Source organism: Gracilinanus agilis, chromosome 5 (assembly GCF_016433145.1).
Source record: "Gracilinanus agilis isolate LMUSP501 chromosome 5, AgileGrace, whole genome shotgun sequence".
Lineage (NCBI taxonomy): Eukaryota > Metazoa > Chordata > Mammalia > Didelphimorphia > Didelphidae > Gracilinanus > Gracilinanus agilis.
The window spans coordinates 13,406,329-13,434,149 of NC_058134.1; the positions used below are offsets into that span (position 1 = coordinate 13,406,329).

Consider the following 27,821-nt stretch of genomic DNA (forward strand, 5'->3'; position numbering starts at 1 on the left):
TAGTAGTAGTAGTAGTAGTAGTAGTAGTAGTAGCAGGAGGAGGAGGAGGAGGAGGAGGAGTTGTTGTTTTGTTACTTGACAAGATTATTTATTGTGAAAACTAAAAAATCGAATATAGGTAAAATGTTTAGTAACTCTAAAAGCTACATGTAGCTCTGTGTGTGTGTGTGTGTGTGTGTACACATCTGTATCTGCTGAGTGTGTGGACAGGAAAACTTTGCTTTCTTCTCTTCCAAAGTGACTTGGTATGTATTCTGGATGCATTTTGCCCAAATTTCTATGGGCGTGTTGTCCCCCCCAATAGAATTTCATCTCCTCTGCAAACATTACTTTTGTCTCCGTAGCTCCAACTTTTAGACTGGGTCCTGACAAATAGCATTTGCTTACTAAATATTAATTAACTTGTTTATTAATTTGAGTGATTTCCCCAAAAGATAAAGATTCAAAGGGATGAATAGGCACTTATCAAAGGAAGAAAACTGTTCCATTGTTCCCTGATAATTAGAGAAATTCAGACAATTATGAGATTGTACCTTGGCAAAGTTGGCAAAAAATGAAAATGACAGTTGTTGGAGGGGCTGGAGGAAAACAGGCACGTCAGTGTAGTGTCTATAGTTGTGAATTAGTTCGACCATTCTGGAAAGCAATTTGGAATTATACCCCAAAGTTCTCAAACAATATGTGCCCTTTGACCCAGCCATACCACCACTGAATTAAACCCAAAGAGGGAAGAGGAAAAAACAGCGTGGCATCCAATATTTCAGCAGCTCTTTTTGTAGTGACGATGAACTAGAAACCAAGGAGGTACCCGGAATTGGAGAGTGGCTGAGCAAATGATAGCACATGAATGTAGTAGAATATTGCTGCACCTTAAGAGATGGTTTCAGAAAAACCTAAGAAGATGTATATGAACTGATACAGTGTAAAGAGAAGAGAATCAAGACAGTCATTAATATTATTAACTTGTTAGGAGACTAAATTTGTACAGAAAAACAACGCTAAAAGACGTAAGAACCTCGATCAAAGGAATGACTGATGCCCACAGAGGACCAATGATTTAACACCTTACTGTGCTCTTTACCTCTTGCTAGAGACAGGTGATGGCTTCAGTGTAGCCATTTTTTCAGATGTGGCCACCACAGATATTTCTTTTGCTTATTTATGCACATTTGCTCCAAAGATTTATGGTTTTTTGGTGGGGGGGGGAGAGTATAAAGGAGAGAAGAGCTAGTGATTGACTAGCCAAAAAGAAAAGAAACAAAAGAAAATCATGGAAGTATTGTCTTTAACTGCACAGAGGAAAATAGGAAGATGGCTAGAAAGAAACGCAGACAAGGAGTAGAGCTGTGAAAGTTCCATGTTGACTCTATTTTAAACATAAGGGAGAGATGAAGCTCTCTACATAGTAGAGTTCTGAGTTTCGTGTGTCATCTTTTGGCGTTCTTTTTTGTATATGGAACGATTGATTAGAAATCAGAATTTTTAAAAATCGAAAACAACGGATCCTTCTTGTCTTTGCACCCGCAATCTCACAGAGAGCCTGGAATAGAGGAGATGCTTAAGAAATGCTCATTAATTAAGTGTCTCATCATCATCATCATCAGATTCTGTCACTTCCTAATTGTGTGTGTGTATGTGTATATGTGTGTGTTTCCCTACGCCTTGTAGGTGACCGACTTAGCTGTCCAAAGATTTGGGGAAATATTTGGGGCTCTGCCATGTTTTGGGGATTTTAAATTCTGCCTGCCACCCCCAGCCTGGCAAGGCTGCCCTTCTCTGCCTTTGTGGCCTGCCCAAGGCAAGGCCTCCTTCTAATGGTACCCATCGTGTTATGGCTTGTCCTTGTCCAGACGAGGCCACTTCCCGGTTTCCTTCCCAGGAGTTCTCCTGCACGGGTTGACATTTCAGCCGTAGTTCGGCGGCTCTTAGTACTTTTCTGCCTTTGGGCCGACAGCCAGAGATGGTCCTGCATCAGAAGACAGGAGAAAGGACAGAATTTGCAGTTATTCTGCAGCAGGGAAAGCCCCCAGCAGCTCCCATGATTCGGACACACGCAGACTATTGGCTCCTGACCAATAAACGTAGACTCGTGGATGATGGGAAATTGTATTCATGATTGAAAAGCACAGGAGGTAACATCTCGTCCACTCCAGAGGACCCGGGCTCAGAATGGGGCCTCTCCTCTCACGGCCGTGTGCGCTTTGTCTTCCCCTCCAGGTGACGGCGATCCAGGCAGAAGTGTCCCAGAAGCAGAGAGAATGTGAGGCCGACCTGGCCAAAGCCGAGCCTGCTCTCGTTGCGGCCGCCGATGCCCTGGACACGCTCAACAGGGTAAATGGCAGCCGGTGCCCCGGCTGGGCAAACTGCGCCCAGGGGCGTTCTGAAAGGGCGCGAGAGTTGGGACCACCGAGCTCTGGGAGACCCCTGACGTCTGGAGGCCGCCTCGTCCAGCCCCCTCGTGTACAACATGCCCAAACGGGACTTCAGACAGGGGAAGGGACTCGTGGATGGCGCTCTGGGCTTGTGCCCAGGAAGACCCGAGTTCCAGGCTTAGCTTTGGGTCTGCTTCGCTTCCCTCCTCTGTAAAATGGGGATCCTCTCAGCACCTCCCTCCGTGCTGTGTTGTAAGGATCCGATGAGCCCACGTGCTCGTCCCCTCCCCCTCCCCTCCTGGACTCTGACCACTGGAAGGACCCTGGAAGTCAGGGAGTCCAGCCTCCCTCCCAGCGCAGGAATTTCTTCTCCTGCAGCTGCTGCTCCAACCCTCCCTAGGAACAGGCAGCTCATCCCTTTGCAAAGAAGCCTGTTGGGTGCTCCAGTTGTTGTTCTTTATATTGAGTCCAACTCTACCAGCCCGGTCTGTCCTTGGACAGAGCCCCTGCATGGCACACATTTACACACACACACATTTATGCATGCACACATTTACATATGCACATTTACACACACACATTTACACACGCACATTTACACACACACACAGCGCTCCACTTTCCCTGCATCATTGTCCACCACAGATTCAGAGTTTTCCCTCTAAGACCCGGGTCTTCGCTTGTTCTCTAGGTCAACCTTTCGGAGCTGAAAGCCTTCCCCAACCCGCCCATCGCCGTCACCAACGTCACCGCGGCTGTGATGGTCCTGCTGGCCCCTCGGGGTCGGGTGCCCAAAGACCGGAGCTGGAAAGCTGCCAAAATCTTTATGGGAAAGGTAATGGCCCTTCCTGGCCTCCATCATGTTTCCCCAGGATTTCCTGTAGGGCAGGAAGCAGAGCTGGACTGTCGGGACTCTTTGGTCCAAAGAGGAGGCGCCTCTCACCCTCCTTGGGGGGGATGCTCAGGTCAAAGCGGACATCCGAGAAAGACCTGAGAGCTTTAGGGGATCTGCAGACACGCCAGACAACTAGGCAGAACGTGGCTGCCTCCACCAAGGGTGGCAGCACCTCCAGGATGAGGTCATGGCCTCTGCCCTGGTCTGAGCCCATTTGGGGGGCTGCATTCCCCTGTGGGGATCCGAGGCGCCAGGGCGCTGAAGGGCCCGGGCTGCCGACTATAGACCTCTCGAAGGCACTGGGCATGCTTAAACCGGAGAAGGAAAGGCGAGGGAAGGCTGGATGGGGGTAAAGAAGCCAGAACAGCGTGGGAGAGGAGAGATCCCTCAGCCTGGTTCCGCTTGTGTGTGTGTGTGTGTGTGTGTGTGTGTGTGTGTGTGTGTGTGTGTGTGTGTGTGCCGGACAGCAGGGCCCACAGAGGAGGGAGATTCCCCTTCAGCGGCTCAGACCACCAACCCAGGTGGAGGATGCTGCCGAGAAGGGGCCTCTGCGGACACGGTTGCCCTCGTGGCCTCGGACATCTTGTCCGGCCCCCACTCTGCCCCATGAGTTGCTGTGGCTGAAAAACTCCTCCAAATCTTTTACAAAGCCTGAGCCAGGCCACGACAAGGTCTGGCTCCCCTGCAGCTCGGCAGCCCAGCGGGCAGAGCGCTGAGCTTGGAGTCAGGAACGCCCGAGTTCACACCCAGTCTTAGACCAGCAGCAGTTCTATGATTCGGCCAGTCACTTACCTGCCCGCAGCCTCTGTTTTCTCCTCCGTACAATGGAGACAAGGGGTGCCCGCCCTGGGCTTGTCCGGAAGCCCTGGCAGGCCGCAGGAGCCCCCCTCTAAATCCCAGCCTCAGGTTCTGCTCCCGCCAGGCCTTTCCAGCTGGCAGGCCCTGCGGGGGCGCCCAGGGAGGTCCTGGGCCCTCCCGCCTTGCTCTGCAGAGTTGGGGCGGCCTATTCCGTCCAGCCAGGGTCCGCTGGCAAGTTCCTCATTATGTGCAGCGTGAGAGGCGGCCACGTGTGGGCAGGAGAAAACGCCTGGATTTCTTGTTCTGGAGAAACGCTGCCCACGCAGGCAGGCCGTGGACCTTTTTTAGGGGGATGATTTTTCTTTCTTCTCTTCCCAGCGGGGCTGCCTGAACATCCTCCACTGGGGCAGGAGGGGCTTCCACAGTGTCCATTGCTAATGCGGACGCCTGCGGGAAGGCCTGAAAGAGCCGAGCCGCGGGGGGAGGGAAGCGGGCCAAGTTTGCTTTTATGATCTTCGGCCTAACAGCCGAGTCCCACTTTTGATCTTGGCATTTTCCCGGCAGTGGCGGCCGCTCACGGCTCTGCGTCTTTTCACATTGCAGGTGGATGACTTTTTGCAGGCGCTCATTAACTACGACAAAGAACACATTCCGGAGAACTGTCTGAGGGTGGTTCATGAGCAGTACTTGAAGAACCCCGAATTCAACCCAAACCTGATCCGCACCAAGTCCTTCGCCGCTGCCGGCCTCTGCGCTTGGGTCATCAACATCGTCAGGTTCTATGAGGTAGCCAAGCCTGGGACAGAGCCAGGGAGGGGAGGGGAGCCGGCCAGGGAAGGGGGGGGGTCCTGCATGGAGAGAGCCCAGGAGAGGAACGGGGAGCCAGCCAGGGAGAGGAAGGAGGGTGGCCTCCACGGCCCAGTCTGGCCCATCTCCCCGGCACCCCGCACAGAGGAGGGGCCTCATCTGTGCTTGTGGCATCCAGGAAGAGGGTTTAAACATTCCAAATGCGGGAGGAGGGGGGGAGTATTTTTTCTTATTTATTATTAAGCAACTTTATAGCAATGAACGATGTGCATCGTCCCAGAGGGCTGGCTGCGTTCATGTAAAAATTACTGCTCTGGAGCCCAGTACAAAGGCTAAAGTCCTTCTGCGCTGTGGAACGAAAGCCAGAATCCCAAATGGAGCCTCTCCTGGGCCTCCCTGTCATCAGGCCCCGTCTAGTGAGGAAGTCAGCAGCTGGGGCACTTCCTTTGGGGAGGCTCATCTTTGTAAACATCCTGACTTAGTCCTAAGTGTTGGTCCCAAGGCAGAAGCCCAGTGAGGGCCAGGCAATAGGAATAAAGTGACTCACCCAAGATCACACAGCTAGGAAGTATCTGAGGCCAGATTTGAACCCAGGACCTCCATCTCCCCTCCTGGCTATCCCCTGAGCCCCTTGGCTGGCCCGGGGAGCCCCAAGGTCCAGGAGGCAGAGGCAGAGGCCCGGCTCATGTAGGTGGCCGGCCTCTTCACTTCTGTGTGTTTGGGGGCAGGTTTGTCCCTAACTCGGCCCTCTGGGCCCTCCCAGCTTTCTTATTCCCTGCCCGCACACAGTAAATCCCAACAACTCTCCGTGGCCTCTAGATCTGACCCAAACTTCCCTGTCTGGCATTTAAAGCTCTTGGTAAGCCGGGCTCCTTGCTCCCTTCCCCTCTCTGCCCCCTGGCCTGTTGGCTGGGCCTCCTCATCGCTGCCTCTTGGCCTCTCTGGCTTCCTTCCAGAGGCCCCTCCAAGCCCAGCTCCACCTCGGGCGCCTGCCCCTGTGGGCCTGCTTTCGCCAGATGGGGGCTAGACTTGCTGTAGGGAATATTCAGTGAGCCGTGGTCCGGGCCTCTTACTCCCTTGCTGGGCTTTGCTGTGCCGAGACTCAGTTTCCTCCTCTGAAAAAGGCCCGAATGGCCGCCACAGCCTCCCCGGGCTCTCCAGCCAGGCTCCCGTTTCTGTAATCAGCCCTCCCCTGCCTCTGGGCCGGAGCACTTTCTAGAGAGCCTCCTAGACCGCCCAGAAGCCCTGGGAAGCTTCCGCAGTGGGGCAGCCCATGCCTTGGGGGCGCAGCTTGAGTCTCCGGGTGCTCCCTGGGGTGATTCACCCGCTGCCTTGGCCTCAGTCGGGCTCTCCTGGTCCCGTTTTTCTCAGGTCTACTGTGATGTGGAGCCCAAACGGCAGGCCCTGGCCCAAGCCAACCTGGAGCTGGAGGCCGCCACGGAAAAGCTGCAGGCCATCAGGAAGAAGCTCGCTGTAAGTCTGGGTGAAGAGGGAACTTGGGGCTAGGAAGGGGGGGGGGGGAATAGTTCTGAATCCTGACAAGTCGGGAGCAGAGACAGTGGGCGGAGAAAGGCTGCTGGCCTGCTCCTCCCCACCTTCCCCCAATGGAGCTCCCTCATGGGAGAAGAGGAGAGGCCTGTGTGTTCCAGGATGAGACAACTACGGGCATGTGGCCCAGAGCGAGGGGGGTGGGGAGGACCCTCAAAGGGAAAAGCGGCGAAGGGGAGGGGGGAGACCACACATCCCAAGAGCCTTCCCAGATGGCTGCAATCCCAGCCCGGTGACACGAGGAAATTTGGCTTCTGTGCTTAGGATCTGGGCGACAACCTTAGCTGCCTCACGGCATCCTTCGAAAAGGCCATCGCTGAGAAGGTCCGCTGTCAAGACCAGGTGAACCAAACCAGCAAGACGATCGGGCTGGCCAACAGGCTGGTCAGGGAGCTCGAGGCAAGTCAACTTTCCCACCCCAAGTAGGGAGCAGAGCACCAGGGTGGCGTGTCTTTTCCCATGGTCCCCTCCTCTGCCCTAGCCCCGGGGGACAAGAGAAAGCCAGAGGAAAGTGCAAGCTGGGGGGGTACCACCTTCCCGTGGACCACCCGAGCTAGGCCTGTTTGTGCTTCTCTGTCCCCCAGAGGGAAGAAGTTTCTCTGAGTCCTGGCTGGGCAGGGATGGGCAGGGACGGCTGAGACAGCCTCCTGTGAATGAAGGGAGGGCCTGAAGAGTGTCCAAGGGCAGCAGCACACTTTACCCGCCCTTCTTAGCCATCCCCGCTAAACAAATGGGGCGGCCTGTGCAGGCTCTGTTACCTAGAGTGAATTTTCCATTTTGCCAAATTCCGATTTAGAAAACTAAAAAGAAAGGGTGTTTTCCTCAAGCTGGGGGGTGAAGCAGAGGACGCCGGGGTCCTTAGCTCTCTTCCAAGAGAACGTCCTCTCCAAGGAGGGACGTGCCGCCTCCTCGGTGACTGTTCTGCTCCCACAAGCCGTCACTGCCGAAGTGGCCGACGCGCCGGTGCCAGGGCAGATAACTTCAGGAGGCCGAATGTTATGTTGCCTCGTTGGAAACTGCCGCCTTCCCGTTGGACTCTGACTTGTTAGCATTAGAACTCGATTGACCTACAGGACGTGCCATTTATGAAAATTCTTTTTCCTGTTTCTCTCAAAGAACTGGGTTTTAATCACTCCATTGGCCTTCCCTGTTCTTTGAGGACTTCTCTTCTGGGACAGCCCAGGAGGAGACCAGTTGGCCGCTCTCGGGCTCTTCGACCTCACATGCTGCAATGACCAGTGGCAGGTGATGAGAAGGGCAGGGGAGTGGGCAGCTACCAAGGGCAGCCCCTGTCTGAAGGCCTCCATTCAGTTCTTTTCAGCACATTTTAGAAAAGACATCCATAAGCCACAGAGGAGAGTGATGCTAAAAGGCCTTCAGATCATGGCACTGTAGGATGATTGGTTAAAAGGATTCAAGTTGGGGGCAACTAGGTAGCTGAGTGGATTGAGAGCCAGGCCTAGAGACGGGAGGTCCTGGGTTCAAATCCATCCTCAGACACTTCCCAGCTGGGTGACCCTGGGCAAGTCACTGGACCCCCATTGCCCACCCTTACCACTCTTCCCCCTAGGAGTCAATACACAGAAGTTAAGGGTTTAAAAATGTTTAAAAAAAAAAAAAGGATTCGGGTTACTTAGATTGGATAAGGGAAGAGTAAGAAGAGACGTCCTAGATCTCCTCAAATATTTGAAAGGTTATCTGGTGGAAGAGGGGCTACATGTGTGCTGCTTGGCACCATTGGGCGAAAGAGGAAGAGCGGGCAGATGTTGCCAACGGGTACTTTTAGACTTGATGTAAGGAAAACGAGAAACTTCCTAACCGTGTGGTGCGATTCCGGCCCGTGGCGATTGCCAGATACAGCACCGTCTCTGACAGAGGAGGATGGGTTGATTTCATGATAAATGGCAATTCCTCCATGGAATCAGCAGCTCCCCCGATTTCCCCCTTTGCATCTGGTCGTTGAGTCGTTTAAGAAAACTCTCCAGTTCGGTGAGGGTCTTCCCCGCTCTGCCTCCTTTGCTCACACCATTTTCAGCCCTTGCTGAGGAATCCTCCTCCTGGACATTGCGCCACCGGGCTGAGTCAGTGATAAACTCTCCATCGACGGCCGGGCCGGCTTTCTCAGGAAGTAGGTCTCTGAGCAGAGCCCGAGAGCCACCGCTGACTCGGGGGACCAAGCAAACGTTCCTTCTTGGCTTGTCCTTCCTGGGAGGCTGAGGGGAAGGAAAAGGCATTTGGCTTGACTTCATCATGGAAGCTGCTCCCTTATAATATCTGGGCCTGTTGCTGCAAGTGTTCCGGAGAGAAACCGAGGCCCTTCCAAGCTCTCTTCCAAAGGTTCTCCCTTAGAGGCTTTTTGTGGGACAGAAAGGGAGGGCTGGCCTGTGAGCTGAGGGTGGGGGAGCTATTTAGAAGGATTGATTGAGAATGCCAAAGCTTTTCCTTTGAGGATAAATTCTTTCTGACTAGAGCAGGAGACAGTTAACTTCTGAAAAACATCAAGACTGATGATTTTGTCTATATAGCATTGACCTAGAAGCTCAACCATTCAGACTAATAAATCAGGCAATTTATATTTAATCATTAACTAACTCCCGAGCCGAACAGCTGTTCAAAATTAGAAATGGGTCACCCCGGCCAGGATGACATTACAGGCAATCTATAATGCATTAGAATAAAATTATAGTGATTTTTAACTGTCTGGAAATTTATCGCACTTCATGTTGCAACTCCTAAGCCCTTGTTAGCTGGAGTCACTGGTGATTTATGTGGCTCGGGTGGGACTGCAGAATTATTGGAGACGGAAATGGACCATCATTCTGTGTTGAGTAAATCTTCAGAGTTAAAGCTGTTTTGGAGAATGAGGTGGGTGCCCTTTATTGTTTGCCATTTACCAACCAAAGACAACAGAGATGGAGACGGGACTAATGAGAGCCCCAGTTTGCAAATTAACGGGTTCGTTGTCTGCCGAGCTCCAGTCGGTGACTTAAGAAAGGGGCCGAGGAATTCGGCAGCATCTGAAATTTTTCAGTGGCAAATTATGGGTGAATTTGGTTCGATGGGGGGTGGGAGGGGCTCCCTTGAATAACCTTTAATTCAAACACTCACACCCAGAATCCTAATGCCAATATAGAACTGTAGATGGTGAGAATTCAACTGCCTGAATCCATGTGGCATTAGACCAGATTCTTTTTAAATTTTTGATGAGAGCCTAGAATAGAAGAGGAGAACCTAGAAGAGGATCCGAGACTTCTCTAGCCCAAGCTTCCCATTTTACAGATGGATAGAGTAAGATCTAGAGATGCTAAAATCACATAGTTAACAACTATCTCACCAGAGAAAGCACAAAGTCCTTAGGTTTTAGTAGAATGTGAGCTCCCCAAGGACATTTCTCTCTGTCTCTCTGTCTCTCTCCTTTTGTCTCTCTCTGGCTTTGTGGCTGTTTCTCTCTCTTTGTTTCTCTCCTCTCTTTCTGTCTCTGTCTCTCTGTCTCTCTCTGTCTCTCTCTGTCTCTCTCTCTCTCTGTCTCCCTTTGTCTCTGTCTCTGTCTCTCTGTCTTTGTTTCTCTCTGACTTTGTGTCTGTTTCTCTCTCCTTGTTTCTCTCCTCTCTTTCTGTCTCTTTGTCTGTCTCTGTCTGTCTATCTGTCTCCCTCTCTGTCTCTCTCTGTCTCTGTCTCTCTCTGTCTCTCTGTCTCTCTCTCTCTATATATATATATACACACACACACATAAATAAATGTACTTAATATATGCATATGTATATGTACATACTTACCATCCTGGTACTGGGGCTATACATCTATCTATCTATCTATCTATCTATCTATCTATCTATCTATCTATCTATCTATCTATCTATCTATCTATATATATATATATATATATATATATATATATATATATGTCTTAGTACCAGTATAAGTACTTACTAAATGATTGATTGATTGGGTCCAAGTTCTACAAGAGATCCCCTACCCAACCCCCTCCAGATATCATTTGCAAACCTCTTGGAGATGGACTGAGAAGATTTTTCCACAGTCACAAAGTATCTAAGGTGAGATTAGAACCTTTATCTTTGCAGTTCCCATGCTGGGGCCATCTATTATACTCGGTTGCCTTCGAAAGCACCACCCAGATTATAAAGAGGTCACTTGGCTTCCTTTAGATCAGGGGTTCCCAAACTTTTTTGGCCTCCTGCCCCCTTTCCAGAAAAAAATATGACTTGGGTCCCTGAAAATTAATTTTTTAATAGCAATTAATAGGAAAGATAAATGCAGCTGTGGCCATCACCGCTCCCCTGGATCGCTGCAGCACCCACCAGGGGGCAGTGGCGCCCACTTTGGGAATCACCGCTCTAGGATAACACAGAGAGCTCAATAAGAACTCCAGTCTCAGGAAGTCTAGGGGAAGGAGGCAGGAGAGTGACATCTTCCTCCCTCTAGCCATGGCTGTCGTCAGCTCTCTTGATCAACTAGTGACTGCATCAGGAAAAGACCCTGAGTCAACAGGCACCTGATAGTCCTTCCTACTAGCTAATGATGTTTATAACAATAACAACAATTGTAATAATTAACAAGTATCATTACATAGAAACTGGATCTGTGATGTCATTAATGTAGAGAACTCTCAGATAAGAAAATCCCTTCTGCCAGTACAAGTTGTTGCCATCTTTATAACTTGAGTCTTAGAGGGTTACCCGAGGCATGCCAAGGTGAGGTGACTTGGCCAAAGTTGCTTAGCCAGGATGGGACAAAGGCAAAACTTGAACCCAGCTCTTCTGGCTCTAAGAGGTCAGTTGCTTATCAACAGTACCACATTGCTAATTACTATTATTATCATCATTATTGTTGATGATCAAATGGGAAAGAATTGTGAGATAACAACTTGTCTGGGGACTATTTCTATTTCAATCAATTAACATTTGTTACGTACCTACTATGTGCCAGGTTCTGTGGCTAAGTACATAAAGAGGCAAAATAATAGTCCCTGCTCTCAGGGAGCTTATAATCTGATGAGAGAGACAACATGCGGACAACTATATGCAGAGAAAACTGTATATGGGATAATAGGAAGTGTCTGTATCGTATATGAATAATAAATATATGTATAAAACTCAGGTGTAATGGAAAGTTAGCCACTATATATATACGCACATAATATTACTCCATTGAACTAAAGATTAGAAGAAAGAAATAATAAGCATCACTTTATTAAAATCTACAAAGCTCTTTGCCTACTTTGACTCCTTGGAGCCCCACCACAACATTACATACTTGTATTTACCTCCTCATTTTAGAAATGAGTAAACCGAGGCTGAGAGAGATTGAACAACTTGTAAGTCTCTGAGGCTGACCTGGAACTCAGGTCTTCCTGGCTCCCAGTCCCGGCTCTGCTGTGCTCTTAGACCACAAAGCTGCTTCTCTGGAGATGGAGAGAGTAGAGTCATGAATCATATTTCATAGCACCAAAAAAATCACAGAATTTGAAGAGTTGAAAGGGACCATAGATACAAGGAACCCCCCAGGGACTAACAAGGGATTGTCCAGCTTCAAAGGTTTCCTTCCACAGAGGAGAAACTCTCACTTAGGAGTAGTTCTCGTTGTTTGGACATTTTCCCTGACATTAAGCCTCCATTTGCCTCTTGTACCTTCTACCCATTGCTCCTGATTCTACTTTCTCAGGGCAAACAAAATAAGTGTGTTCTCTCCTCCCCATGACAGCCCTTGTAGGTCACAACCATGTGCCTCTGAGTCTTCTCTTCTCAGGCTCATGAAGACTAATTGCCTTTACTAGTAATCCTCAAAAGGCATGACTCAAAGCCTGGTGCACCAGCCCTCCTTTGTACAATCTCCAGTTAATGTGTCCTTCCTATATTGGGCTGCCCAGAACTGAACTCCGCCCTCCAGGTGAAGTCTGACCAGAGCAGGGGACTATGGGACAACCCCCTCCTTATTTCTGGAAGCTCTGCCCTCTGAATTTAGCCCAATATCTCATTGCCCGTTTGGACTGCCCTCACCTCACACTGCTGACTCTTCCTGAGCCTCTCCTGCCCAGGTGACATTCCAACAAAATCATTTCTGTTTCTCCCTCCTTTGACCTTCACCTAAATACCTTCCACGCTCATTCCTAGATTTCCTCCCCTGAGTAAACTTTTTTTTTTTATAAACCCTTAACTTCTGTGTATTGGCTCCTTGGTGGAAGAGTGGTAAGAATGGGCAATGGGGGTCAAATGACTTGCCCAGGGTCACCCAGCTGGGAAGTGTCTGAGGCCAGATTTGAACCTAGGACCTCCCGTCTCTAGGCCTGGCTCTCCATCCACTGAGCTACCCAGCTGCCCCTGAGTAAACCTTTTTAATATACAATGTTGTTTCCCACCTCCCACCTTTATCCATGCCTTTTCTTTTAAATACATTATACCCATCTAGAGAAACATTTGAGCTACGGATTCCATCTCGCCAGCTCTCAGTGATATGTTAGAGGTCAAATTGTCCCTGTGAAGCAGGACTCCTGGTTCTCCTTGCTGTTGTCCAGAGATTGAAGGCTAAAAAAGGACCTGTGAAGTCCTGCATCCCAATTCATCACAACATTGAGCCCAGGAAAGGGGTAGAAAATCCCCACGGAGCTGTCAAAGCTAGAACTGGAACTCAGACCCTCTGACTCCAAGGGCAGCAGGCTTGCCACCATATCACACACATTCTCATTTTCCTTCTCATGAACTAGGCCCCTGGCAGAGATCTCATAATCATTCATCAACCATAGCATAGTTGTAAGAGAGACCAAGATCACCAGATGCCCCCTCCCCGCCCGCCTCACTCACTTGTCCCTTTCTCAGAGCCCTGCGACCCCTTACAAATGGGAAAGCTGTTGAGGGAGGAACGATGGAGAATGAAAAGAAATGGGAGTTTGGGCCTTGGAAGCAAAACAACCAACAGCCCTTTTCAGAGAAAGGACGGAGATCCTGCAGAATGTCGCCTGGTTATTTCTCCCTCCCCCCTCCTAACGGCAGCAGCCAGAGAAGCCACCCCCCCCCCAGGAGGGGCGATCCTGACTTGGGGCTCCCTGCTGTGTATCCCCTCCCTCCACGCTAACTCTGAACTTTTCTCTCAGTCTGAGAAGGTGCGCTGGGGTCAGGCCATCACCTCCTTTGAGGCCCAAGAGACGACGCTCTGCGGAGACGTCCTGCTGACGGCGGCCTTCGTGTCTTATGTGGGCTATTTTACCAAACAGTACCGAGAGGAGCTGCTCCAGTGCAAGTGGATCCCCTTCCTGAAGTCCCAGAAGGTACAGTCAGCATCTTCCGCAGGGTGTCAGAACCGCACGCTTGGGAGTGGAAGTCCCCACTTCAACAAACTCCAGTGGATGACGCCATTATCCAAAGCAGGGGGAGGGGGGGAGGATTCCCAGACCTCCAGCATCTTACTGAAAGGGGAAGAGAGGCGCACCCACGCTGCTTTCTTGCATTAGGGTTTCAAGAGGGAGAAAGTCCTAGAGAGGAATTCCAGACAAAGTCAAGATAATAGACAACTGGCAGTAAGCCTTAAAACTGATAACGCCCTTTCCTCTCAAAAACCCTGGGTGGTAGGTACTATGGGCATTTTATTCCCTTTTAACCTTTAGGGAAACTGAGGTACAGAATGGCCAGTTTTGCCTGACTTCACATGTATAATCAATATCGTGTCGTTTGTCTTCTCAAGGGAGATGGGGAAGGAGGGGAAGAATTTGAAACTCAATTTTTTTTTAATGAATGTTAAATTTTTTTAAATTTAATTGGGGCAAATTTAACAAAATGAATATTTTTTTTAAAGAAAGAAAGGACGGCTAAATGAGGTGTATGTGGCTCCAGAGCTTTTAAGCATCCGAGGGAAGGATCCGAACATATTTTACCATTCTCTAGGTCAGGGGTCAGCAACGAATGGCTCTCCAGCCATATCTGGCTCCACCTCTGGACCTGCCAGTCCAGGCAGAGCCCCAGGATGTGCCCCAGGGGGCCCTTCAACCCCCGCCCCATATTTCAGCACCTTCTGCCTCCATCTTCCTCCTTCCGCAGGCGTTTATGGCTCTCACAGCCAAAAAGGTTGCCGACCGTTGCTCTAGATCATAGGAGATTAGGCGTCTGGCGTTGGAGCTGAAAGAGGCCTTAGAGATAATGACATGCAGCCCTTTCATTTTACAGAGGAGGGAACTGAAGCAAACAGGGTGAAGTGACTTGCCCAGGGTCACACAGCTAGTAAATGTCTGAGGCCAGATTTGAACTTGCAAAGATGAGACTTCCTGACTCCAGGTCTAGTGCTCTATCTATTGTGCCACCAAGAAAAGGGACCTTAGAGATCATGAAATCCAGCCCTTTCATTTTACAGACAAAGAAATGGAAACCCTGAACGTGACATGGTTTGTGCAAAGTCATAAATGGGGATTCAGACACGGGTCTTTGCTTTTCCACTAGACTGAGGTCCAGAATGCTTTTCTGTTATGAAACACAACCTCTCTAAAGAGGCAGTTAGTTGTAAACGGCATGCCGCTGACCCGGGAAATCAGAGAGGAGAACAAGGCCAGGAAAACTGGAGCTTTGACCCAGGGCACTAAAACTTAGATTTGTTAAGGCTCCTGTTAAGATTTGGACCTTGCCTTCTTTCAGGAAGGAGATAACCAGGATAGTGACACGAGATAACAAGCCACCGCATCTATTTCCCTTCCTGCACAATGGATGTTGTCTTACTACTCACTTCTCTTATTTTACCTTCATGAAACATTACATTGACTTGGCATATTTTGTGCTACTTTCTTTTACACTGATAATACAAGTTTTAGCTCTAGAACCAGAACTGTAAAACTGGAAATGATCTCTTCTCCCTCTTCATGCTTTCTTGGATTCCATTTTCTTCTTCAAGCCCATGGGGTTCCCTGACACCTTTTGTGTCCTTCCTTCTTCCTTCCTCAATTTAGCAAGCTGAATTGCTTTAGTTTGGCGACCTAGAACATTCAGGATTTCCTGTTGGACTCACCTTCTCTGTGTTCTTAGTCATTATCCAGAGAATCTCTTCACCGGCCTCCTCTACATTGTTGAGATGTTTCAGCAGTTTCTTCAAGCCAAAGTTCCTACAGATTCATGTTCTGGTTTTGCTGATGCGCTTGTTCACTCCCACCTTGGGACAAGTGGCTCGACTTGGACGAGTCACTGACTTTCTCCAGCCTTTGAATTCTCTCTTATGACATGAGGAGGTCGGAATGATCGTCAGATTCGTAAAGGGCACACGTTTAGAAGGTATGCCTAGTACCCTGGAGGATCACATCAGCATCTAGAATGTTCTTAACAAATATGAAATCTGATGAGGATGAAATACGATACGGAAAATGAATAAAAGTTTGTCGGTTGCTAGAAAAAGTAACTTCTTAAACTCGGCAGCAATGATGGCGTCTACGAAATAAATGACCCTTGAAACTCACTTGACACAGCAGCCTTCTGTAGATCGGGAACTTGCCCCCTGATGATCAGCCGATCGGTGGGCCCAGCAGAGTCCCACGGGATGGGCAGGAGAGGGATGTCTTCTAGGTGGCATCGTTGGAGGGACCTCCAGGTCGATGAGCTCACAATGGAGTGTTTGAATCACAAAAACTACGTCTCTAACACCAAGACATTTCCATGGGATGAAACGGGTTGAATAATGTTACTAATACCAAGTGAGACGTGAAACGGAGAAGGAGGCTCATGCGAGGTGATGGCTGTCGTCATGGAAGGAGTCTGCCCAAGGCTCGAATGAAAATGAGGTTCGTTCCCATGGAAGCCGAAGTCCTCCAGAAGCTCCCACCGGCAGGCGGCATTGTGCTGACTGCATCAGGTCCGAGAAGGTGGTGCCAGTACCTCAGGGAGACCAACGGGCACTCCGCAGATTTATAAGCCTAATCATCTACACTGGAAAAACCAAGGGGATGCATCATGCCTGCAGACCAGCTGACAATAAGCAGTGGCGCACATGCCCTGGAAAGATGATGCTGGCGGAGGGTGAGCCAGGCTCAGGATTGGACAGGGAGAAGGGAGCGGGCTGAGCTCTGTCTGGGATACGGGGAAGTGTCTTTAGTGACCCTAAGATTCTCCCTGAAGCAGAGGCCCCACTTTTATACACCAGTAATCTGATAGTGTGGCTAATAATGATGGCATCCTGAGGAATTACCCAGGGGGCAACGGAGAGAGGCATGGTACGTGTAGCCATCGCCCATTACCCACGATGGGCTTGGAGCAAAAAGCAGCCCTAGATGGCATGAAGGGACTGTCTAACCCTGTCATAAAATGCTTTGCAAATCTTAAAGAGCTACATAAATGTTCGCTTTTATTATTATCACTTACTTCAAGAAATGGCTTCAGGGTACACGACTGATGTTAATCCAAACCTTTTTAAGCTCCTCCTAGGTTCAAAGCTCTGTGCCACATGCTAGGGATGGATAGAAAAAAGGGAAAAAGGAGTCGTCCCTCAGGGATGGGGATCTTAAATGTCTACATATAGGTGACCCAAGCACAAGATAAAAGTATGAAGAAAACGAAGGGGAGAAAGCATTCTGGGAAAATCAGCAAAGAAAGATAGTATCTGAAAGAGTCAAGGAAGACTTCATGGAAGAGGGAGCACAGGAGAGGAGCTCAAAGGAAGGGCTGGGAGAGACGGAGATGAGAAAAGAGAGGGTTCCAGGCATGGGGCCATGGTGCGGGGCCACGACAATCCAAATATTGCTGCAAAGACAGTTCTCTAAAAGTTAAATGGTCCTCGAGCATCATCTCCCAACCAACTCAGGATCTCCTGTTATTGACATCTGGATGGCCCCCTGGCCATGAATGGTTCCCTTCTCAAAATGAAAAATTCCCAGGCCTATGGAGTGCGATAGCAAGAGCTCGCTCTCTCTGGGTTTGAGTCTTCATTTCTGATTTTTTTCCCCTTTCATTTTCTGAAATAAAGAGCGGCTTTCTGCCCTTTTGGAGAAGCCACATATTTCACTGAAGATGGCTCTTGGCAGAATGTCCCCCATCACCTGCTGAGTCTGATGACCTTTTACCATTGGGAGAACTGGGAAACCATTTCATAGTGTTCAACTCAGGTTGCCCATATTTTTCTGTTTCTGTTGTTGGTAGAACGTCACACCCTCTGAAGCCTGAAGTTCATTCTTATTTCTGCTTCTTAGATTTATACAGGAAAAAAGTCCCCTATTTTTATGTGACGTCTTCCAGACTCCTGACAGTGCTCAGTGCGCTGTGGTACCCCATAACTGCCCCAGAACAGCTTATTCTGCCCACTGTTCTAAAGAACCAAGACTGGTCATTACAATTACTCATCCTCATCATCATCATCATCATCATCACCATCACCATCACCAGCATCAGCATCATTTCCCACTTAAATATCAGTGGTTATCCCAGGTCACATCATCTGATTGTGGCAACTGTTGACCACTGGGTTGCCTGGGGTAAGAGCTTTTACAGGATTTACACAGCAAGTGGTGCTGAAAGTTCTTCGGGGCACTGAGGGCCACAATTTAATTTCAGATTTAAAGCATGTACAACCCGTTGGCCTGGAGGGGAAAGGGGCATTAGGAGACCCTAGTCTACCATACAAGGAGACCACTACACTGTAAGACAGAAGGGAGAGGGGAGAGAGGAGGGAGGAGACGGGGACAGGGAGGAGCTCAAACCAGCCTGTCATTTAGTATCATCTGAACAAACTACTCCTGCTACCAAAGTGCTAAGCTCTGTTGTTTCTAGACTACTGAAGGAATGCAGGCACTGGTGGTGCCCCATAATATCACGGCCTCAGGCAAAGCCCTGGTTGCCTTATCCCAGTTTTACCTCCATTGGGCTCAGGCTTTCCTTCCCTTAGAGCAGCACTCTCTCAGCCTGAATTCCCTGGCTTGTTTACTAATGCTATAACCTTGACAACTCATGACCCGTGACTCTTCTTTTCCAGATTGCCATCCCCATAACAGCAGACTTGGACGTGATCACCATGTTGACTGATGATGCCACTGTGGCTGCTTGGAACAACGAGGGGCTGCCCAGTGATCGAATGTCTACTGAAAATGCCACCATCCTCACTCATGCCGAACGCTGGCCCCTGATGATCGACCCGCAGCAGCAGGGGATTAAATGGATGAAGAATAAATATGGAGCCGACCTCAAAGTCCTCCGTCTGGGCCAGAAAGGGTACGTGAGCTTGGAAAGCCAAGCTGTTTGTGTTTGTGCCTTGGAGGCTGGCGCCTCCTGGCTTCCAGACTCCCTGTTTGTTAGAACCAACCATAGCTTTGAAACAGAGCAGCATTCAGAGTGTTAATCAGCCTTTTTCTAACAATGTGGACAGAGAATAGCCTTGGAGCCAGGAGGACCTGAGTTCAAGTGCTGCTTCTCAATGTTGACTGTGTGGCCCTGGGCAAGTCACAACTCGTGGAGCTCTCGGCAACTCTATATGTATGTGTGTATACATGTATGCATTGGTAGACACATACTAAGGCGCATGTATCTGTAAAAATGTACACACACAAATCAAACTGATTTAATATATTCCAGATAGTTAAGGGAGACATGCTTTTTCCTACTTTATGGCCCCATGATAGCATCAATCCAACAATCTGTAATAGGTTTTTTCCCAGATTCCACACCAGTACAATTGTCAGAATTCGTTGTCTGATTGCCTCCTTCCTGTCTCTCCCTTTTCCCCACAATTCAACAACGGAATAAGCCAGTGAGTGGCAGAGACGTCCTGACCTGCTAGGGTGGAGGGAGTTCTCCATCCAGGAACGCGAAGGTGCAGCCCAGCCTTATCCTTGTGTTTGGTCTTAAAGCTCTTTGCTTGGAAAGGTGTTTGCACTGAGCTTGTGGTTTCCCATCACATGAAAGTCAAAGAAGGTTGATGGAGCAAGAAATGCAGGGGTCTGCTCAGCCCCTGGCCAGGAAGGGGCAGCGTGATGGCCCTTCTTCTTTCGTGTGTGTGTATACATATATATATGTATACATGTATATATAATTTTATATATGTATATATAATTTTATTTAATTAATTTAGAATATTTTTCCATGGTTACATGATTCATACTCCTTCCCTCCCTCCATCCGCCCCACTCCAGTAGCCAATGAGCAATTCAACTGGGTTTCACATGCGTCATTGATCAAGATCTAATTCCATATTATTAATATTTACAGTTAGAATCAATATTTATTCAATATTTACATTGAGAGTCAACATCACCAATCCTATCCCCATCAAACCACATGATCCATCCTATGTTTTTCTTCTGCATTTCTGCTCCCACAGTTCTTCCTCTGGATGTGGAGAGCATCTCATAAGTCCCTCAGAATTATCCTGGGTCATTGAATTGTTGCTAGTAGAGAAGTCAGTTACATTTGATTGTGCTACAATGTATCCATCTCTGTGTACAATGTTCTCCTGGCTCTGCTCCTTTCCCTCTGCATCAATTCCTGGAGGTCGTTCCAGTTCACATGGAATTCCTCCAGTTCTTTATTCCTTTCAGCACAATAGTATTCATGATGGCCCTTCTGAATATTACCAGACATATACATAGGAAATTGGACACAAATGACAAGGATGGAAAAAATTACATTTGGTCCACTTCTGTGAGCTTGTGGATGTAGGGAGCTCCCAGTAAAAAAAAAAAAAAAAAGCCCCTCCATGGATGCCGGGGAGCCCCTGGACTACAATTCTGGGTCATTGTTGTCTGTATCCCTAAAAAAGCAAGTGCTTTGCCCAAGGTCACTTGGTCAGTATGTGTCCCAGGTGGGCTTTGCACCAAGTCTTGAGACATTGAGGCCAGCCTCCTGTCCACTAGGGTGCATCGCCTCTCCTGTAGCAGACACTGAGATCTCAATCTTGTCTTTGATAAGGACCTCTTGCCTCCTCCTTCCTATCACAGAGGTGCCTCTGGGCTCCCAGCAGAGCACAAGCTTGGATGGGTCCTACCAAGTGTAATGAGGATTTGCTCCCCAGAACTCTAAATCCCAGTTTCTCATATTCCCTCTCACATTCCATGCTAATGTAGGGAGGATTTAAGTTTTGTGTAGCTCTGCCTCTCTCTCTCTTTTCCCCTGATCAAGCTGGGAAAGCAGGCTTTATGCCAAGCAGGAGAATCTACATATGTGGGTTTACTTTTTGTTAGATAATTAGGTTTGAACTTCCATTTCTTTTAGTTTATTTTCTTTCTACTTCAAGTGATTAATAATAAATCTTATAAAATATAACACTTGGAGTTAATGCTATTAATTTAAATCTTGCACAAGCTAATGGCAGAGGCATTGGATTTAGAGAAGGATTGGACTTAGAGAAGGAACTCTCCAGAAGATCAGAAGTCAAACTTGAACTTGTGTCTTCCTACCTTTGAGACTCACTCTCTATATAAGCTAGAAGGGCTTCAAATATGGCCTTAGTGGCCTAAGGTATGTGTACCATCCTGGCCCAGGCTAAAATGGGAGTGATTGAAAAAAAACCAAAGACAGGAATAAATCTTTATTTAAATAATCAATTTGTAGGAATATTCACAGGATCAATGAACTTGGAAGACCCTGAAGGACCATTAGTTGCCTCCCACTTCTCTAATCTTGTCGCTTAGTATTCTTGTCCTAAAGGACCAAGACAAGAGGCTCTTCTAACCTATCCTTCCAAATCACATTTCGCTTTTTGATCAACTCTTCTTCTTATATATTGCCTCCTGAGCTCCTGTTTGCTATATATAGCAGCTCCATCAAAATGATCTCCTTAAAAAAAGGTTCGAGGCCCATCCCAGCTCAGATCAGAGGGCCTTATCCCTCAGCTGACCTCAGATGGAGGCTTCTGCCCATCTCAGCAGTTCTTGGGGATGATCTGCTAAGAAGGAGGCAGTGGTGGGAGTGAGCCCACTGACCACGAGTACCTGAAGCATTACAAGGATGGGAGTCCTTTAACCCTGTCTCTAGAAGGAGCAACAGTGGGTTTCTGAAGCCACTTTCAGCTCTATGGATGGAGCCTGGTTACATGAATCATTTCTAAATGGAACCTACATTGAGGGTTTCCAATACTGTTTGTCCAAGTATCTCATTGGACATGGTCAGATGAATATGAACATTTATTCTAAGGGTTACCATTTTCCTTTCTCCCTTGGGCAGGGAAAGAGTGGAGGGGGAGAAGAAATGAATTCTAAAAATACAATTTAATTCAAAATAATGATAAGGCCAACATGGCGCAACTTTGTAGCCTCCACCAAAATGCTCTGCCATGCTGGGTCCATAAAAGCCTCACCGGTGGAGTTAACTGTGGCAAGTTGAAAGGACTTTAAATAGGGATCTGGCAAGAGGGGGAACCCAGCTAAGTACAGAGAGATATGCAGCTCCAGCCTGGTCACAGGAGGATGACCGTAAGCATTTGGGGATCAGAAGCACTCATAAAACAGTTTGCCAAATGTTGGAACAATGGTGGCCCAGTAGAGGGGGCGCCCATACCCATGTCGAGGTCTCTTAAAATCCAAGCATAGCTTTTTCTCAGCTCGTCCCATTCTACACAGGATGGATAGTGAATCATGTGTTTTCTTTGTTTTCAAGTAGAAGCTTTTCTAGTGCATAGCTTTGATTCTTGCAAAATCCCCAGGTTTTTGAATGCCATTGAAAACGCGTTGGCTTTTGGAGATGTCACCCTCATTGAGAACCTGGATGAAACCATCGATCCAGTCCTTGATCCACTGCTGGGGAGGAACACAATTAAACGGGGGAAGTGAGTATTCTTGTATTCCACACATATTCTAGAGAGGAGGCAAGTTGTCTGGGTCTGGGTGTCATAAAGCCCTTGCGTTTTACGCTGGGCTTTCCATTTCGTGACACCAACAACCCCCAAAGCTTTGCCAAGCCTGGCGGGGCTCCAAAACAGCTTCAAGCTACTCCTCTGCATCTGAAACACTGGAAGAGCTGATGATTAAGGAAGTTCAGATTAATATTATTAGAGTTAAAACCATTACCTTCTCCGTAACAACTCTATGACAAAAGGGCAAGGGCTAAGCAGTTGGGGTTAGGTGACTTGCTCAGGGTCACACAGCTAGGAAGTGTCTGAGACCAGATTTGAACCCAGGTCCTCCCAACTCCAGGCCTGGTGCTCTATCTACAGTGCCATCTAGCTGTACTCCAAATTATTTTTAAGAAGATATTTTAGGGGGAAGATTCTGGAGCACTCTGCTAGAATTCTGACCAAGAAATCAGAAAATAAGTTGTCAGATACCTCAGTAGCCCTGTTTGTTGGCTTATGTAAGGAGTAAGAAGGGATGTAAGAGTATGTAAGCGTAAGAGGGAAAGCCCTCAAGTGAGAGGATGTGGCTTCCCATAGAGCCCAACTGTTCACAGGAGCTCCAAGCATTCCCCAGAGCATTGTCCCCAGGAGACCAATGGGGTGCCAACTTGAAGTCAAAATTTGAGGAAAGCATAAATCTGGAGCTGGAAGGGACCTGAGGATTTACCTAGCCTCCGGGGGCCAAGAGATCATAGATTTAGGGTGAAGGAACTTTCAGGGTCATTGGGTCCTAATCCTTCATTTGAGAGAAGAGAACCAGGGCTCAGAGATGTTCAGTAATGAGCCCAAAGTCCCGCAGATGTTAGCCAATGCAATGACTTGCCCAAGATCACACAATAACAATACCCACCCAAATCTTTCAGTACCAACTCCTGAATTCCCTTTCCCCTGATTGACTTCCTCTCCTCTTACCTACGGAGATAGGCATTCTTTAAAACAGATCAGAGATGGGCCTCATCATTCCACTCATTTCTCTCCCCCTTTTTCTGTCCTGGAGGTGCCGTGGGAAATCCCTCCTCCCTCCCCCACCTCCCTCTCCTTCTTGGTCTATCTAATAGCCAATCGGTATCCATGGGAAGAGGCTTGCTTAAGCAAAGCCCCACCCGTGGGTTTACACAAGGGTAACCACTTCTGTTGTGAGGCTCCTGTCACCGAAGAGTAAACGATTCCTTGGGAAAGGCGGGCTGCAGAGAGGCACCGTGTTTGCAGCGACTGCCACGTTATGATTGTTCACAAGCCAGCAGGCAACCACACGCTTTGGGCCGGCTTAACAAGCCGTTGGTCAAAACCACAACCCTTCCACCGAGTCAACAGAACTACAGGATAGGAGATGCTGAGGAGCCTCTGACGGCCCTTTCCAAGATGGCTGCCCTGGGGAGCAGGAGCTGCCTGCCATTCCTTAGCTCGTAGCCTTTGCCTTCAGCACCCGTCGGAGAATGACCTCCAATCCTGCCCTTTTCCCAGCTTTCTTTGGGTTTGGGCCAGCCGGAGGCTCGCAGGTAATCCTGAGAGAACCGAGATTATTCTGGGAACTGTACAAAGATGGCGGGGCGGCAGGATGAGAAAGGAAAAGCCTGGGGGCCTCGGAGTGCGGAGGAGGGAGCTGCCTCCCTCACGTCCTGTCAGCCACACGGGCTCTTCCTGTGTGCCTCTGGCTACGGGGTCTCTGTTCGGAGAAGGTTGTGTCCCAGCTTTATGCTGGGATGTTTGATGGCGACAGTTCCGGCTCTGCTGCCTTGGCGCACAGATAAAGATGGCGGAGAGCGCGCCTATCCAGCCCGCTCGCGGGGTGCCCAGCGCTGCCACGCGAAGTGCAGGAAATACCAAGCCCGGCTAAAAGAAATCCCCTGCCCTCGTGGCGCTTGTGGTCTAATCAAGAAAGGGAACCCGTACCGGGGAGCGGCGCGGAAGGAGATCTCTGCACTGGGGCCAGGCAACAAGTGATCCGCGGGCGGGCGGGCGGGCGGGTGTCCCAGCTGGAATAGCCGGGCCCGCGACCGAACTGGCCAATCAGAAGAGAACATGGCCAGCAGGAGAAGTCAGCCAGGACAGAAGGCTAGAGACATTGAGAAGCTGGGAGTCGCACGCGGCCAGTTTGGAGAAAGCAAATGCCTTTGTTTGTTAGGAATTCCGTCCACTGGGGCTTGTGAGGAGAGAGGGCACTATGGCGCCACCTAGCTGACCAGCGCTGTGCACTATGGCGCCACCTAGCGGCCGCAGGAGGACCTGCGCTGTGGGGACACCTAGCCGCCCAGGGACGACTAGCAACTCTAGTGGAATGGCCAGGGTTTTAGGCACCGTGGCACCCAGGGAGGACTAGTTCCAATGGTAGGAGGACTTTCTGAGCCCTTTTTAGGACCGCTCATCACCTTTGGTGTCCACCTTTCACCTGACTCTCCAAGAAGCTGGAATGTGCGCGGGGGTCACGTAAAACCATCTTAGCAGGGGAGCCTCAAACCCCCTGGTGAGTTAGGGGCTGCCTACCCCAAGCATGGGAAGGCTTCCCTTGGAGGAATGGGCTGAGGAGAACAGTTTGATCCCACAGCCACGAAGGGAGCCCAGGTGGGCACTGAGGAATGCTTAGAGCTTGGTCAGCTGTGGAAGAAGCTGAGGTTCTCCACTCCCTTTGGGACCATCGCCAGCCATCCTGGCTGTTGTCTGTCACTGGACTTCGGTGACCCTGGAAGAGAGTGAGGCTGACCGAGGAAGAGAGTCTGTGCAGCTCTGCATCACTGAAATCCAATTCACAAATCACCCCCCTAACGAAGATGAACAACAATTGGATCTACTGACTAACCACTAAGCATAAGTTCACTGGTGGAGGTCCCTGAGCTGGAATCTCGGCCATATAGATTTAGGCATGGCTGTGTTGGAATTTGGGAATTATATGGAAATATAGATGTAGAGAAGGGAGGCTGGACTAGACTATCTACAGAAAGAGATACTCTACTATATATTTACATATAATCCAGCCTCCTTATTTTATAGATGAGAAATCTGAGATTCAGAGAAGAGAAATGATTTGCTCCAAGTTGTAGACGTACTAAATGGAAGAGGTAAGCTTTGAACTCAGAGCCTATGACTTTGAATCCAGCACTCTGGGCATTGGGGAAAGTATGTGTAAAGAGCCCAGAGATGGGAGATAGAGTAGGAGATAGATCTAGTGACCATCCAGGAGGAAAAGCAAGCTCCTGGACATTCTACCTTATACATGCTGTCTTCCCCAGTCAAGAGTAAACTCCTCAAGGGCAGGGAATATTCTTCTTTTCTTCTGCTGTCAGGTACCTGGCATTATGTAGATATTTAATAAAGACTTTAGGGGATGACTTGGGCATTCTTTGCTCCTCTCAGACGTTGGCCGAATGTAAGCCGCCTGCCCCCCTTTCTCTTGTGGGGTTGTAAGTCTAATCCCCACAATGAAAGATTGTTATTCTTGGCCTCTTCCACTGTGAGACTCACAGCTGGTGTTTTGCCTCCCTCCAAAGTGGTGAACTTCAGGGGGCTGTGCCTAGATGGGGCTTCATTCTGCCTTGTTTTTCCCCTTTTTAGACTCCAGTTACTGGTGGTTGTTTTCTCGATAGCTGACATTTGTTTTTTCTTCCTAATAACACAAGTCGGAAAAGATAGATACAGACACAGTCCAAAAGTTAAAGTTCATGAATAATTGGAATGTTGTGGAGTATGGAGTAATGAATACTAATTACTCCTTTCATGTCTGACAGCGCCCCGAGGACCAATCCATCAGCCCAGACTTTCATTTGGTTCTGGTAATGGTTTCATCAATAGTACATTAATTCTATATTTGAAAAGATATACAGTGGGGCCTGACCCACACAGTAGATACCACTGTCATAAAGCAGCCATAGTCCGACAACAACAGGGTAATTACAAATAATTAAATCCACTGAGCTTCAGACAATCCTAATTCTAAGTAAAATATATTTTATGGTGTCAATCGACAGAAAACATGGCGGGGAAGATTTATCAGTGCGTCCTCTTTCCAAAGCAAATGAGGACTTGAAGAAGTTCCAGAACAAAAAGTTCTATTCCTTCCTTCATTCTAAGAGTCCCATTCCACAAGACCAACGTTAAGGGCTTTCTTCAGAGAAGGTGCTGCGGATTCAAAGATAATTCAGGTCCCTCCTGCCCTCAGGGGTCTTACATTCCATTGGAGAGTGGAAGAAGGGAGAGAGCTTCAATACATTAAGAAAATCTAGAAGAATTTAAGAATCCAGAAGACCTGAGAAACAAGGCTTCCAGAAAGGAGATGGCTCATCAGTTGGTATATGAATGAGGCAAAGTCAAACAGCCCCTGCCCTAGAGAAGCTTACATTCGACTACCTAGATCATTAAGTTAAAAATGTATGCAAGGGGGCAGCTAGGTAGCACAATGATCTGAGAGCAGGCCTAGAGACAAGAGATCTGGGTTCAAATTTGACCTCTGACACTTCCCAGCTGTGTGACCCTGGGCAAGTCACTTGACCCCCATTGCCTAGCCCTTACCACTCTTCTCCCTTGGAACCAATAAACAGTATGGATTCTAAGAGAGAGGGTAAAGGTTTAAAAATAAGAATAAGAATGCATGCAAAGTAATTTTGGTGGGGAAAAGGCTCTAGCAAGTTGTCCTCAGACTGGATAAAACAGGTTTGGTGAGTTTACAATTTGTAAGAGTAGCATTTATAGATCACTTTAAGCACTTAAAACATATCAGATTTGATCTTCACAACTGAGAGGTTCCAAAAGAAACCCTTGAATTTCAAAAAACCTAAAAAGAAGAGGAAGAAAGAGAAGAGGGAAGAAGAAAAGAAGAAATAAGAGGGGAAGAAGGAGGAAGAAGAAGAGGAAGAAGGAGGAGAGGAAGAAAAGGAGGAAGAAGAAGAGGAAGGGGAAGAGTAGAGGGAAGGGATTGAGGAAGTTTACAAAATGATTTAGAAAGAGCTCATTTGATTCTTGCAATAGCCTGGGAGGTAGGTGTGCCATTATCCCCATCTTAAAGAAGAGGAACAGAGGCCAATTAATTAGGTGACTTGTCCAGGGACATATAGCTAGGAAGTGTCTGAGGCTGGATTTGAACTTGAGTCTTCCTGACTCTGGGCCCAGTGTGTTATCTTATTTCTCCACAGACTTGAGAGCACTGAATTACCTTGTTTTCAGTTGTCTTGTGGGAAGTTATCTCTTGATAGATTTTTTTAAGTCCCTGACAAACTAAAAAACAAGACCCACATGATTAGTGAATATGACATGAGCCAGAAATCCTGGCTTCGTACACTATCTCTAACCAGAAAATGTTGTGCAGAGAATGGGAAGATCAAGTTTGAATCTCAACTCCAAACCTGCCTTGGCACGTGACACTTGGCAAGCTGCTTCCTCATCTGTAAAATGGGAATTATTGTACAAGGTCATGTGGAGGGAAGGGCTGCTCCAGGAGCCCCCAAATGACAGAAGCAGCCGTTTGTCCTATGATTTCATTGTTGAATATCTCTAACAAGAAAGGATAGCAATCATCTGAGAGGCAAATGTTTTATTTTTAAGCTTTGACTTTGTTTTCTGTACAAAAGGGCTCAGACGTGGGGTCCACAGATCCTGTGTTTTTCCCTCCCCTATAA

At 48.3% G+C, this 27,821-nt stretch overlaps 1 protein-coding gene across 1 annotated transcript in view; it reads left to right on the top strand.

Moving 5' to 3' along the window:
• The window catches only part of DNAH11 (dynein axonemal heavy chain 11), a 306,168-nt gene that overhangs the window by 226,121 nt on the left and 52,226 nt on the right, over positions 1-27,821 (top strand). Inside the window, exons 50-57 of the mRNA XM_044678853.1 lie at positions 2,218-2,331; positions 3,064-3,207; positions 4,669-4,851; positions 6,244-6,345; positions 6,685-6,819; positions 13,529-13,702; positions 18,367-18,602; positions 22,027-22,149. Of these exons, the coding sequence (XP_044534788.1) occupies positions 2,218-2,331; positions 3,064-3,207; positions 4,669-4,851; positions 6,244-6,345; positions 6,685-6,819; positions 13,529-13,702; positions 18,367-18,602; positions 22,027-22,149 (1,211 nt within the window). The remainder of the gene's footprint in view (positions 1-2,217; positions 2,332-3,063; positions 3,208-4,668; positions 4,852-6,243; positions 6,346-6,684; positions 6,820-13,528; positions 13,703-18,366; positions 18,603-22,026; positions 22,150-27,821) is intronic.